Raw genomic sequence first — 16,273 nt, forward strand, 5'->3', positions numbered from 1 at the left:
AAAATGAAGCTACCAATTCAATAAGGCATGACTATTAGGAATTCCTATAAAATACCCGTTATAATCTAAGAAGACAGTCTGGTCTGTTTAAATTAAAATTTCTTAACTTTAAAAGCAGAGGAGAAAGAATTGTCAGGGAGGGTGGCATAGCATTTATTTGAGAAAATAAAAATGAGACATGACATAAAAATATAAATAATGGTGTTAAGGAAAGGACATCAAATGCTTCATGGGGAGTACACAGCCTCAAGAATTTTTTGGAAACGTTATCACAGAAATTGACATATGCATAAAACAGGGGGAAAAAAGAGAATTCACAAAAGGTTGTCATCAAGTTTTCTGTTTTATTTAAGATTTTAGTTTTAATTCTGAAGAAAGAGGTACATTTCCTTGTTTTTAGTTTTAGCGTCAGGTTATAACCATGTTTAATTTTATGTTTCTTTTTTCCCCTGTCTTTCAATACTGCACAAACGTCCAGAAACTACAAGGTTAAGTAAAAGCTGCAGGCAGAGGTCGTCAAAGGTTGCGCTCCTGATGATGATCTTGTGGCCCCAATGCAGTGCTATCTCAGAGTGTCTTAATCAGGTGATTAAAAAAAAAGAGACTGACAAGAAGACAGAAAGATTGAAGTGAATATCACTCGTGTTTCAGCTGCTTATAATTATATTATGTATATGCTAGGTATTAAATCTGTGATATTTTAAAAACATTATATTTATTTGAAATCTAAAGCCAAAACTTTTTAAAATTCCCTCTGTTAAATCATTTCTTACCAACATGTCAGTTACTTCTACAGGCAAATTGTCTTTCACCTACTTTATGCCAAAACTTTACTGACAAAACTGTCCCACTCCTTCAAAAGAAAAAAGGAAAAAAAAAAGATTTCCCTGTATAATCAACTCACAGAATGCAATACGAATGTTAGGCCACTGATTTTCCCCAATATATTTCTGCACTGGTTTCTGAATTTTGTATTATTTTCTTCTATTGTCAACATGACATTTTTCTGCTACGCTAAAATAATTATGTGCAAAAGATTCATGAAAATATTATGCATTTTGATTTCTCTCTCTTAGTGTGTTTAAAGAAATAGTTTTTAAACAGTGTATTTCAAATACCGACTCAGCAAAACAAGAAAAAAAGATAATAGTTATGACCCTGTGATTGCATTGCATTTGGAAGCTGGTTGGGAAAGATTTTTGACCAGGAACCAGATTCTTCAGAAAGAAAAATATGAAAGAGGGGCCATAGGTGGGTACAGGAAATCTGGGAGGAGCAATTCCTGCATTTCTAATGTTTTTGTACTTTTCCTAATGACGATCCAACGCTGAGCTCTGTAATAAATCTGTGGGGGGTTTACTGGGGGGTCTGAAAGCTGTCTGAAAGCCTGGGGGAGGAGAGTGGAAACTGGCAGGGTTTGAAGGAGGGGAATAGGGGTTCCAACTGGCTCTGTGCAATGGAATTTGTGTACTGAAGGGGTTACTGTGGGGGGTCTGTGTTGGGGCAGCACTGGGGCCATCCATCTCTGTGAGAGCCTGAAGAGACTTTAGCCAATGTGGTGGATTGTCGTCTTGAAGAGAGTCTAAACTGTTTCCAGTGGAGGCTGGGATACCTAGGAAGAAGAGAAACACAGGAGACATAGGTTACTCAAAGCAAGCAAGAACTACATATATGAAGTAGGACAATGCAATTTAACCAGTAGCAAGATCAGAAAAATAATTATTGGCTTGCAGAAATGAAATGACTATGAATACAGTTTTTCAAACACAATTGAAGCTGAGTTTTCCTGGGGAGCATTTGTCCCTTAAGATGATTTTTCACACTGCCCATTTTTCCATAATAACATACAATTATTTCCTTTTCTACCTTTCCAAATCATAACCATTACAAGGAAAACAGCCTTATAAAGAGAGCTTTATAAACAGTGGAGTATGTCCCTTTTTAGTGAAAAAAGTAATCCAGTTAAAATCCGGTAGCATAGAAACTGTATTGCACAGAAAAACATGCCATCATGTTGATGTGGGAACCGACAGAAACCTCAGATATGCTAAGAAAGACGCCAGGCATGCAAAAGAAAAGACTGTGGGGTACAAATATTCATTTGTTCTAAGATTTCTGGGCCTCTTGAAAGTTGGTAGATGGAAGCTGGAAGAGACCACCGCATTTTTTCCAAAAAAGGTATATTGATTAATTTGTGCCAAATAAGCACTTGATCATTGTCAATGGAGCTGAATGAGCGAGAAATTGTTACCTGTGATGATTGCGGGGTCCATCCAGCTCCCAGGGCTGTCCCAATTCAGGCTGTCGGTTGTGGCAGTGTTGGACGTTGGTACACTGTGGTTGGCGTTGGAGGGGGAAGTAGCATTGGGCAGTCCACCAAAGTTGATGTTAATGTTCGGTAGAAGTGCCCTTAGCCCGTCCTGCCATTCCTTCATATTTAAACTCTCTACAGAACTGTTGTTGTCTGGGAGATTTATCAACAAAAAAAGAAAAAAGAAAATGAAAGATAGAAAATAAAAAGCTGAAGTTAGAAACAGATGCTGTTTTTGGTGAAAGATGGTGGCTCTCTAAGCATTTACAACTGTTTTGCTATCAAAAGAATGGGACGATGATAAAGATGAAGCTTCAGTGTTGAGCTGCTGTAGAATATAGAATTATTTAAACATCTAATGGCGAAAAAACGAAATGTTTCCCAACTAAATCTGGCCAGAAAGTCAACAGTTAAACAAAAGAATGAATCTTCCATTACTAGCAAGAAAAAAAAATCACATCTTTTATATGAAAGCTGCCTTACTTATTGATAAATTTGTCTGCTTTGCTGAATGGTAGGGGTATTTAACAGTTCCCTACACAAAGAAGATACAAGCAAGATTATAGAATCCTCATCAGAATTACCGCTATCAAACCCTTCCAAATCTACCTTTTTTTAAAAAAAAAATGTACTAAATTCTGAAAGTGAGAACAGCCTGCTTTGTCTAAAAGAATGAAGAGAGAAGGACATTCTAACATTTAAAAAAAGAATTAACAATCTCTAAAGTGGAAGACCAAATGCATTATCATACTAATCTGCAAAGCTACAGCAAGTCTAGTTTTTAAGGAAGACAAATTTAATGGCTATTTTCCTGATAACAGGAAACAATTTGATTTTTAATCTCTGAACTTCTCTCAAATATACAATTTAGAAAATACCCCATCACATGTGGCAACAATCACTTGATTAGGTAATATTGTATTTAAAATGGATTTGCCATAGTTATAGGAAAAATTCTTTTCAACGGTAATCAAGAAATGGAATGTCTATATCTTAAGGTGTGCATCTACACCTTCTCCGGGGAAATCCCACAGGTATTCTCAGGGGACAATCAGAGGACCAACCTCAAGAGTCATGTAGCTAGCCAGTGACTACCAAAATATTTCATTTCTAGAACCTAAACAATGTTCTTTATTGTGTCTTTCACAAAACAAAATATCATCCTTCTATTTTGACCATAGATTCAAGGACTGATTCAATAAGCCTGTGTTCAACATATTCAATATAAACCTGAATTATGTAATTCCACTCATTGCATTTCAAAAGTACAGACCAAAAAGACTAGAAAAGAAGATCAGATTAGCGCTGCAGAATGATTTCTGATTCAGTTTATATATCCATGTATTAACTTGTCCTTAACATTACTTTTTTACAGGAGGAAATTGAATTACTTAAGATGTCTTCAATTAAGATTTGTTCCAATACCCAGCACAAAACACTGTTGTATCTTTATCACAAATTTACACAGTGAGAATGAAAACCATATAGTTACACATCTAGTATTTTGCAGTAAGTCACTGCTATTAAACATCTGAACAAAAATATTGCTGTTACCAATGCATACATGAATAGTTTTTTGATAGTTGAAGCTTTCTCAAGCTGATTAAAGCTTCTCAAGAATTATTGAAAAAATCAAGATATGTTGGAAAACAAATCCTATAATGGAGATGTCTACTCTTCAATACTAGCTAGATACATCTGCAACTCCTATTTCCGATACTTTTTTTTACTTATTATAAATTGAGCGATGGGGAAAAGAATCAGAAATTTTAGTAGAACCACTTAAATCCAGAAATTATAACCAATATTTTAATTATAGTTTGTTCAGTTTAATTCTAAGTAATTATGATTTATATTACCTAAATATTTTATTTACTGACATAAACTATGTTTAATATGCTTTTATTTACAAATATTTTGTATTAATATTCCTTTTAATTTTCCATCATAAAAAAGATACTTAAGTGAAAGCCAATTAATTTGAAGTCAATATTGTTCTTAAAAATTAGTTCTTTCAAGTGTTGTTTATTTCTCCTTAGTACTTTGAAGATTAGAATGATCTCCCTTTAATGCTGTGCTTCAACAGCATTAAAAAAAGGAGATTTTTCTTTAAAAAATCATCATAATTATTTGTAGTCTATGACCAAACATATAGCTTCCCCCACCCAGGAGGTAAAAAACTGTAATGTTAGGAAGGAAATCTGTATTAAAAGACATTTTATAATTATCGCTGAGAACACACAATATTCAAAGGTTTTTGAGAGAAAAATGTCAGTGGGTCACGATGTTTAGATTCTTCTTCATATATATGTATGTATGTATGTATGTATGTATGTATGTATGTATGTATGTGTATATATATATATATATATATATATATATATATATATATATATATATATATATATATATATATATGTATATATATATATATATGTATATATATATGTATATATATATGTATATATGTGTGTGTGTGTGTGTGTGTATGTATATATATATAAAGTCACAACCCCTGGTATGCCCAAATATGGGAGGAGGATCACACTTCCATTCTCTATCCTTCGGCTCGTCACAAGAGACCATCCAGACAGAAACCCAATATTTTTTACTGTTGCCTTTTTGTTACATTTGTTATATTTGTGCTGATAAATAAATAAAGGGAGACTAGTATAGATCTAATTCAAGCTATTTAGCTCTCATCAGCTATATATATATTTATTAGGATTATAATTATTTCTGGAAATTCTAAAGATGTCTTGATAAAAGCATATTCTTGCCACCAGCTATTAATACAATTGTGTAGTAGTTATTTGCTGTATTCACTAATTAAAAAGCTGTTCTTGCCTTATAATAGTGTGTTTAGTGTATCCAAAAATAGTAGAAATAAAATATGTCTAGTCTTAAATCTTTTCAAAGAAACTGTTAACTATTAAGACACATACTTGAAATAAATAAACAGTACTGACAATAATTGGGCTATCATTACCATACTGGAAATTGAAGGTGTATGTTATATCTATAGTTAAGTAGCAATATAACATTTTCTTTGTAAATAGAAAAGTAGAGACAAGAAAAGCACTTCAATGGAAAAAACTGTTTTTAATAGGAAGCAAATGAGTAATGAAAATGTAAACATAGCTAACGTTTTGCTATTTTTTAAACTGAACATGTGACATTTAAATAAGAAATTCATATTTTAAAAATGAAAAAGTATCAGTATACTAGAATAAGATTATGAAATCATTTATTAAGTATAAATCCTTGAACTTATCAAAACCAGTTCTTCTAGAACCTTTTAAGAAATTGGTTTAGTAAATTGATTATCATTAATAGAAACATTTATATTTATTTTTATAAGAACAACCTATGCTAATAATTTGACAAACATGAAGCATTAAATTTCCTTCACATTTCTACAAAAATCTTGCAAACAATCTGCACGGAAATACTAAATCTGCCAAATTTAAATACAACCTAGCTCAATTTTTGACATGCTAGGTAAATCCAAATAAGGCTTTCTATCAGACATCTTGAGAATAGTAGTGTTAATAAAGTGATCTATGAATTTACTATGGGAATATTTTCCTACACATTATTAACTAAAGGCTAGTAAAATCGACAAGCAAACTAATTCTCATGACAGATGAATTCATAACAAGTAAAGTTTCACGGTTGTTCTATAAATGTTCTATAAACATTAGATAAAGGTAAAGGTTCCCCTCGCATATGTGCTAGTCATTCCCTATTCTAGGGGGTGGTGCTCATCTCCGTTTCAAAGCCGAAGAGCCAGCGTTTTCCGAAGACGTCTCCGTGGTCATGTGGCCGGCATGACTAAACGCCGAAGGCGCACGGAACAGTTACCTTCCCACCAAAGGTGGCTCCTATTTTTCTACTTGCATTTTTACATGCTTTCGAACTGCCAGGTTGGCAGAAGCTGGGACAAGTAACAGAAGCTCACTCCGTTATGCGGTGCTAGGGATTCGAACTGCCGACCTTTCTAATCGACAAGCTCAGCATCTTAGCCACTGAGCCACCGCGTCCCTTACCTATAAATATTAAAATAAAAGAATTAGATTTTCATACATTCATTCTACATTATTGAAATTATAAGATACAGGTGCAATGAAGTCTCCTTACAGCTCTCATCACAGAAATCATGGTAGTCCTTGATTTACAACCACAACTAAGCCCAAAATTTATATTGTTAAGCAAGACAAATGTTAAGTGAATTTTGCCTCATTTTATGATCTTTCTTGCCACAGTTGTTAAGTGAATCACTCCAGTTCTTAAGTTAATTAAATCTGGCTTCCCCATTGCTTGTCAGAAAGTCGTATGACCCTGGGAATCTGTAATTATTATAAATAACCCTGGGAATCTGTAATCATTGCAGATCACATGACCTTGGGAATCTGTAATCATTATAAATACATTCCAGTTGCCAAGTGTTTAAATTTTAATCATGTGACAATGGGGGCATGGTTGTGAGTGTGAAAAAGAGTTTAAGTCACTTTTTCCGTGCCTTTGTAACTTTGAATGGTCACTAAACAAATGGTTGTAAGTCGAGAACTACCTATATCTTTGATCCTTTGAATCAAAAAGAGAGAGAGAGAAAAAACTAAACATTTCCTAAAAACATTTCTTATTGTGGCATCAGTTTAGGCTTGATTACAAAATTGGATAAGTTATTCCTCTTTTGGCAACTAAGTAGATACAACATTTAAACATTCAAGCTTTGTTACGCTCCTGAAGACTACAAGGGCATAATTATACAGTTATACCAGCAACAATGTAGAATATAACAACTATGTACAGTATATTCCACCGAAAGAGGGAGAGAGGGATTAAACATCTATGCGTGCAAATATATACAAATGTACTAGAAAAGTACCAGAGTTAATTAGCTGATATTAATTCTAAATTCACTTAGAGATTATTCAGGGCATAACTGATTGATTTCTTGAAAACTTTTCTTTATTAACCATATGTGATAGCATCTTCAAGCTCCTAAGGACCAGTTTAATGATCTGAAAATCTAGAATACGCATGTAGCAGTGGTGGATTCCTGCTCCTGTTGCAACCGGTACGCTGCAATGGGGCCAGGCACCCACCACGTGCACACGCGCAGTGCTTGCATGTGCACCTACCACCCGCAATGCTCCAGCTGTTCAGCGGAGTGTCGCGCAGGCGCCATACACCCCATGCACGGGTGCAAATGCCCAGGTCGGCTCAAATAGAGGTAAGGAGAGCGGGCAGGCGGGTGGGTCCTCCAGAGCACCGTACTGGAACGGTACCTGGTGCTCCCAGCAGGCATCGGTACACCCGTACCGGGGCGTACCGGTCATATCCCACCATTGGCATGTAGATTCCTAATTCAGGTTCCCTCCAAACAAGAGGGGAGGAAAACTCCTACATAAAACTAGGTGTCAGAGAGAAAAGTCCAGTTTGTATGTATACAATTCCTTCTTCACAAGGAACATTTTATCATCGATCATCAAACATTTGTGCCAACAATCTAGTGATGTTACCTAAGCATTATTGTTATGATTATATATTAGATTGATTACATTACATTACATTGATTGTACATTATACATATATACTCAGAATAGCCATTTTCCCTAGCAACATATTGGAACAGTTGGACAAGATCAGCAAAAAGAAATCAGCATTGAGTACCTTCAGTGAGGTAATTACTTTTTTAATCTCTCCAATGACTTTAATTTATTATCATACAGAAGGTGCCTATACGGGATACAATGGTGAAAATTAAATGGATAGTCCATTATATATACCAAGTGATTCTTTAACCATTATGTGTTTCACCATTTTTTAACAAAAGAGTTTTCTATAGTCAAAGGTTGAATCTTGCACTGGCATGTTTTTTTCTTTCTTTCTGCTCAATACATAAGGAGCTTCAAATTATTGTTAGAAGCAACCAAACTGTCACATAAACTTCCTTCTTTGTCTAAGGGAATATGCTTGCTTAAATTCCAGTTAAAAGGATATTTCCTTTTGGTGAGATGAACAGTTATACAAACTTGATTAATAAAAAATGAATAAATATTTTAGTATTCCTGACTACCTAATGTGTTGCTTTATGGCAGATTGGGCAATTTATAATCTGAAACCCTCAGAATAGCCTGCGATTGCCATACACATGAACACATGTGAATAAATCATCAGCTCGAATCAGCCCATTATAGGACAGAAATATCCTCATAATGATTATAGACTGTAGTTTACCAAGGTGGATTAGTGCCATTTGATAATCTGATATTTTAAAGAACTTTCCAGTCTTGAATGAGAACAGGCCCCAAATCATGCATCTAACCAGCTTCTGCAATTACAGAAGGACTAGCACCTGAGTTTCCCTGCTCCTAGTCCAGTGATCTAGTCCCCTCTATTGGTTATTTCTTTATTTGTGTATTACATTCATATATGTGTGTATACACACATACAACCTTAAACTAATCCCAAAGAACGCAGCATTTTTCCCAGCACAACAGACATAACCTCTTTTCAGCTGCCAAATTGATTTTCTTTTTAACTGCAGACCCTATGATGAAAAAGATTGCCTATAACTTGATTTCTAATAGATTACAATGGCATACAAAATTTAAGTGTCTTTAGATTTATTTGGCTATGTGTAAGATTAGAAAGACTATTTATACATGTTATAAAATTATGTTATATTAGTACTACTGTAGCAAAATCTGGGATTAATATTTTTAACTTATTCTTGTATATTTGTATGTTTCCATAAATCAATACACTTTTTGGCATATTTTAATATCAAGTTCAAAATTGTCTTCAATAATGCAGTCTGTAAGAGTTCATTTTATGTTCTCCCTTTGTAGCTTTCACAGTACTCTGGAACTATAAATGTGCAATTACCAACTTCACCACTCCTCTGTAGGTTAGTCAAGCCAACTTCTACAAAAGAGGAAAACACAACCCATCAGCCATGAAAACATTCGGACATTCTCTCTTCTCTTGTGAAAACAAGACTCTCCCAGAAAGAAGAAAAACATTTTCAAGCTATACATGATCTAAGCAAATGATCTGTAATTATTTTATAGTTTTGTAATAATTCATCATTACATGGAGGAAGGGTTTCAGAATATTAAAAATATGTTAATTATTTTCACAATATTTCTTAAAGGACACTTCATAATCTAATTTTTACTTTTTTTAAACTGTTAGTGAAAAACATATATTAGAAAGAAATGCTTTAACATATTAGCTAATTTTTTCCAATCCATTCTGCTAATGAGATGGAATTAAGGTTAAATTAAGAGATCTAATAACTAAATCTAATAACTTGGGGATTCTTCTAGACTCAACACCTACTCAAAGAGCAGATGGCAGTCATGGCTAATAGGGTGTTTGCGCACCTTCATGTTGTACACCAGTTGCTTCTTGTTACTAGATCAGGAGGTTCTGCTCAGTCATTCATATCCTGGTAACCTCCCAAAAGGATTCTAGCAATGTGTTTTAAGTGGGGCTCCCCTTGAAGAATATCCAGAAGCGTCAGCTAGTAAAGAATGCAGTTACCTGAGAATTTATGTGTGCCCATGGAATATGTTACATCTTTGCTCTGTGAGTTGCATTTAGTTGCCAGTTTTCTGCCAGGTCCAATTCAAAGTGCTGGTTTTTCAACTGTAAAGCTCCTAATAGCATGGAGTTTGATCATTTGAAGGACTGCTTCTTCCCAATTATATAATTCCCATCAGATCCAGCAAAGAGATACACTGCATCCTGTCTACTAAAGCGCTACATCTTGTAAGATGCCAGACATGGGGATGCTCTTGCATGGTGCCCACCTTATGGAACATCATTCCCCTGAAGTTAGATTGGCTTCATCCCTGTTAACTTTTCACAAGTTCCCCATGATTTAGCTGTGCCATTCGGTTCCGTGGCCCCAAGGGAATGGTGAGTTGTTGAGCTGGTCTTGCTGCTGTTAATATCTGTGATTCTCTCCTTGACTTTTAAAAATTGTAATAATTATTTTATTGTTTTTATATTTTTATTGTGTAACTGGAGGTCACATTTTGTCAGATGAGTAGTTATATAAATATGATGAATAATTACTCACGAAAAGAGGAGCAAGAACAAAACAAAAAGGCAATGAATAAAATTTTGAACTATTACTTATTTTCTTGGCATGTATCTAATAATGACAAAAATACCTTCCAATGTTCACTACAATTAAATCAATTGAAGATGGTTCAGCACCTAATGACATCACAGGCTAATTAATTAAACTAATCTAAAAACATAATTGCTTTAAATTTTATAAACGTTCTAAAAATGCATTCTCTTCCTGAATGCTAAAAAAATATGCATGTGTTACAATGACCAAGAAAAATGCATTTTTTCATAAAAATTATGATTGCTAATTAATTTCAACTGAGGTTTCCTGATAATTTGACGTAAACACAGTCTATATTCCCTGTTAGTTGGCTTGCCTGCCTAACTAACTGGCTTGTTACACAATTTTAGTAGCTAATCTTTCCTGAAGGTCTTTGTGGCATACAAAAACAAAGATAGGAAAAAGAAAAACATAGTAAGGACAATAAAACTCTAAACAATATTCAACTGGCAATGTGCTGCCAAAGGAGATATGCTGTCCCAGATAAAAATTTAATTTTCTGAGTCATAGAGAGAGATATGTCATCTCATAGCACTATCTATCTCACAGTTTGTGCAATTAGACCATAAGCAGAGTTTTCTGTACAAGTGAAAAATACATGAACTGGTTCTTAACAAATCTTACAAAACATTCTGGAAAAAATTCTGCAGTAATGATGACAATTTTAAAGTGCTAAGATTTTTTAAATTAAGCAGAACTGCAATAGAGGAAGGATAACAAAGGATCAGTTAATTATGCTGAATGCAATTCTTTATATGTTTTATTATTCTTATAGCCCCAGGATGTGAGGGTGATCTGGCTGCGACATCTGTCACCCCATTGATTGCCTTATAGCCCCAATGATATTACCTAGTTGGGTAATGAAATATCTGCAAGAAAACAATCAAATTCAGAGTGTACCAAAGATCCCACTGCTATTCTCTGTTTTATACACAATTGTCATCATGATAATATTGGTTGAAACTCTACAATGACTACCTATGTTACAGGTAGCTCTCAACTTACAACAGTTCATTTAATGACCTTCTGAAGCTACAATGGCAATGAAAAAAGTGACTATTGCCATTTTTCACTCTTACAATGGTTGCAGCAATCCCCTGGACATGAGATAAAAATTCAGACACTTGGCAATTGACTCATATTTATGATGGTTGCAATGTCCTTGGGTCATGTAATCGATCTTTTGCAATCTACTGACAAGCAAAGTCAATGGGGAAGCCAGATTCACTTAACAAGTCTGCACAACAATCCACACTCTCCTAGAGAGAAGTTCCCTGAGGATGCGCTCCAGCATGAGTTCAAAAGCTTGGAAGGCTAAACCTCTGGTCCCAGTGACCAACCCAGATTGGTTCCCGCAGTTTATTTATCTGCTATGTATCATTTAACAGTGTCACTTCCCAATATGTTAATAAGTTAATGTTAACTTTACTGGAAAATTATTCGAAAATAATTTTGAATAATTATTCGAAATTATTCGAAAAGAAAGTTGTTGCCATAAATGTACCAACAATATAAGGCTAATATTTTCCAAGTACATCAAAATAGTGCTTAGAAGGCCTCTATCCTTCCTGCATTTTGAAAAAGCCTTTTAAAAAATATTTTTTAAAAAAAGTGTCCTTCAGTATTCCCAATTTCCATTCTCATCCCAAGGTCATTTACCAAATATAAAATCATGAACAATTTCATCACAGATGTACATAAAAGCACCTCAGAATTTCAAGATAGTTTGATATTAAAACATTTTTGCACCGTTGCTGTGAACATGCAACAAACAGTGATGGCTCTTTTTGACATTCCTAATGGATTGATAATTTGCATTCATTTTCCTTCTGAACTGTTCGGACACCTAACAAAAAGGTTATTTCCCAGGCAGCCTCTGAATTCTCTATTTGAATAAAGTGATAAGGACCTAAATGGTAAAAGACATCAACATCTAACGTGATCAAGAAAATTGCTGTCTGTATTCTTCAGATGTGGAGTGAGAATTAAGGATGTCAGTCCAATATATATGAATGGCACCAAAGTTAGCATATGCATGTATACAAACATATGTATTAGTGCTACCTATCTGTATCAACTTTGTGTTTTAAAGCCTAGAATGAACCTGAGGGCAAGTATTAAAGACAAATATTCCAAGAGCTACAGAAAAAAAAAGTCATGGAGATTTTTTAAAAACCAAACTCTCTTTGCAGTATGAAGCTGGAGCTTAATATGGCGAAAGAAATGCTTTATCTATATGAGGCCTAAATCTAAATGAGGCCTAACTTCAATATTTTCATTCCCTCCAGCAATACTTGCTAATATCAAAGGAAGCAAAGCTGAACATTATGAGGCTTGGTTGGTAGGAAACATTGGGAGAAAACATTATCATATGTTTAATTCTATTGTACATTTTTGTGATAAAGAAGTAAGACATTTTGACCTTACTCTAATTATAAGGACACCACAGAACAAAACCTTGGTGCTTTCTCTATTAAACTAAATCACACAACTAAAAAGAGAAATATTCCTTAAAAATCATCCAAACATCACCAAGACAGAATTAACATATCCCTTAAACTTCATATAAAAATTGGCTTTGTTTAGCAATTCATTCAGCACAGCTTATATTAATGCAACTGTAGGTTCCCATTGTAAGACACTAAAATCAACAATTTTAGTATTTGATACTCTCCAATCCATGATCTGCAGACTCAGGTAAAATGAGTTATTTAATGCAAGCTATATCCATTTCAAAAATCAATCTAAAAATAGCTAATGTTTGCTGTAAAAAACAGTGTGGGAGATATATTGGAAGCTGGTGTTCCCCAGGCCAAGAATGTTGCCTATATCAATAACTAATAAGTATGAAAAATACAAAGCAAGGTATTCATTAACCTCTGGATAAGGCAGGAGAAAGAAGCACCAGGTATAATCTGTAGAGAATATAAGAAGAAACTTCATCCTCATTTGGACAGAGTATAATTAACTGTCAAAAATAAAAAGTGTCTTTAATCTAGCGTACAATAAGAATTCTTAACAAGCTAGGCCAAATATGAACTAGCTAAAGGAAAGAACCTTGACACAATGTAAGGGATGTGAAGTCAAGATTTTGTTTTGTCTGTCGTGTCTCCTTGCGGTTTTGTGTTTCTCCTGATTCAAACTGAATGATTTCATGTGCATTTTATTATTTGTAAATTCTAAAGGCTATACTCTGTAAGCAAGTATGAGCAGGCAGCTTTAGTTCATTCAAAAATAAACAAAATAAATTAAAAATATTCATCTTTTGGATACTATAAATAACATTTAGAGCTTGTGCAGGTACTGGCATTTAACTGTGTTGTCAACCTGCTAAATGAACTTTAATATTTCTATTGATATGTAATTTTTTCAGAGCAATAAATCTTATTAACATTTAGAACCACATGCATCAATTGGCCACCAAATGATCTAGCAAATAAATACTTGCCCTAAGGATGAATGGTAAATATGAGTACATGTGTGTTGGCTCTTGAACTGGAATTTTGCCTGTACCGAGCAATGTTTGAATGCTAGTTTTTAAATTGTAAAAACATTAGTGAAATTATATACTTTAAAAAGTATTGCACTATAATTTTACATATTTATATAACACATAGTCAAAATCCCCTGCCTAGACAAAATAAACAGATGAATATGCAAGTCTGATGCTGGCAAGCTTCTCTGTTTAAATGATGACACTACGTAATTTTCAGCATTATGTCAATGTAGTACCTAATACACCCTTTCTGATAGTTAAAGATAAAGAAACAATTTTGTTGTATTTAAGTACAATGACAATGAAGATTATACTTATAGTGCCCTTTTTTAGAGTCAGTCATGATAAAGAAGTAATAAATTGCATGTTGCCCAATATCTGCTAACATTCAAGCCTGCACATAACTAATAGCCAAATAGACATACCCCAGGCTCAATGAGAAGTAAGAGCTAATGATTTATCCAACTTACATAATTACAGCTGCTGAAGATTACAGTATGGATTTGAATTATTGCTTTTTCTCTCCTACTTACATACAGTGCGAAGCCAAACCAAGATCCAGAATGTCATGGATTCTTGGGCAAGTAAAGGAAGATTTAAAAGACAAATGTTCCCTTTGAAAAAAATCCCAGTTGCATAAAATATATTTTCAGGCATTGCTCAAAGCATGGATTGAAAACATCAAGCTCCTCCTCAAAAACAAATTACTTTTGAATGAATTTGAAACAGAATTATGAACTAATGATGAACATGTTATTAGTAAATTGTATAAACTTTTGTTGAAATATGAGACAAGAAAAACAAATGATAAAATAGGTTAAAATGCTGGTTATAATAAACAAATGGACAAATGGGAAATATGCGATTGAAAGGATTGAAATTTACATTATGTTCTAGTCATTTTTTATAAAATTTATTTTTATAAAATAATATATCATTGATATCTGTCATCTATAATATATAAAGGTATTTTGAATCACTGGAAATCATATTAAGGGACATTCTATCTTGTTTGGTGGACATATAAAAAAAAGGAAAACAAATATGTGAATTAATTCAGAAGATTCACAAATATGTGAATTAATTCAGAAGATTCACAAATATGTGAATTAATTCAGAAGATTTCAGGATTCAGAATTTGCAGAGATGGCTAAATTAACTGCTTTGATCAGAGAAAAAACAGTATTTACATTTATGGTTGCCTGGAAACCCTTTGTAGACTTTTCCACGAAACAGAAAAAACAACAACTATGGTTTGAGGCTCTTTTACAATTACAGTGTTAAGAGATACAGTAGCATAGATTTCTAATACGTGTTTTGGAAATTTGTGTGAAATACAAGAATGCCACTTTTTACTTATGAATATTGTGTGAAGTACAAAACTGCCAGTTTTCAGTTCTGAACATAGCTAAAGGGTCTGTTTAGTTACCATGCATAGATAGCCATTGATTATATCCCATCAATTTTGTGTCAACTCTTAGCAATCATTTTTTCATGTCTCTAAACAGGATATTAAATATGCAGACAGGTTTGGCAATAGCATTAAAATGGAGGGGAAAATAATCTGATCTTCCTATACCACTGCAGAAATATTTTGATCATATAGTACTTTTATTTAGCTTAAAAATATTTCACAGGAGAACTGGAGAAAAATAGACATCTTGGAAATAAAACGGATAAAGAAAGAAAAAAGACAGAAAAGAAAAAGGAAACCCATAAATTAATTAAGTAGGAAAACAATTGCTCAAAGTGAAAAAAAGTATACTGTTTATGTAGATTCATCCCTAAGAGTGACGAATCTGGAACCAACAAAACCATATACCTAAAGTACACATTACTGAAAGTCAAATCAATAAAACTAAGTTTAATTCACTTACTAAAATTAGTGAAATGTAACATGGTAATTAACATGAATTATTTTTTTATTACTTTCCAAAACTGCCTTGAAAAGTTTTTAACTGAGGTATGAATATGATGTAAAAGAGTATTAAAGCATGCTAGGAGCTCAGATAGTCTGTAAGAATTTTTTTAAAATCCTTTATATTGTGAATCTGTTGTTCCTATAGTTATTTATTCTAAAGTTCCTACTTTCAATATAATAAATTTTCCCAGATAGTAAATGAATTGTTACAAAAGATGAACTATAGGCCTCATGCTCCTTAATATGAACTTGATGAACCATGTATTAGCAAATAAACAGCAGGAGAAGTTGTCACAGAGTCACGCTAGATATAGTATGGAATGTAACATTAGTTTTTTATGGTGAATTAGAACTAGTGATGCAAATGCCCTTAAAAAGACAGAATTAAAT

At 33.5% G+C, this 16,273-nt stretch overlaps 1 protein-coding gene across 8 annotated transcripts in view; it reads right to left on the minus strand.

Moving 5' to 3' along the window:
• Window positions 1–324: 324 nt before the first annotated feature.
• Window positions 325–16,273, minus strand: part of CNOT4 (CCR4-NOT transcription complex subunit 4) — a 78,891-nt gene continuing 62,942 nt past the window's right edge. For 5 of the 8 annotated variants that reach the window (XM_087723291.1, XM_087723294.1, XM_087723292.1 and 2 more), the window contains 2 exons: window positions 2,252–2,464; window positions 325–1,612 (listed from right to left, as the gene is read on the minus strand). In XM_087723291.1, the coding sequence (XP_087579417.1) occupies window positions 1,311–1,612; window positions 2,252–2,464 (515 nt within the window). In that variant the 3' untranslated portion in view covers window positions 325–1,310. The remainder of the gene's footprint in view (window positions 1,613–2,251; window positions 2,465–16,273) is intronic. The other 3 variants (XM_087723295.1, XM_087723297.1, XM_087723296.1) reach the window with 1 other exon arrangement.

This window comes from Thamnophis sirtalis, unplaced genomic scaffold (genome assembly GCF_051295495.1).
Source record: "Thamnophis sirtalis isolate CommonGarterSnake01/CBP01778 unplaced genomic scaffold, rThaSir2_p1.2 scaffold_9, whole genome shotgun sequence".
NCBI lineage: Eukaryota > Metazoa > Chordata > Lepidosauria > Squamata > Natricidae > Thamnophis > Thamnophis sirtalis.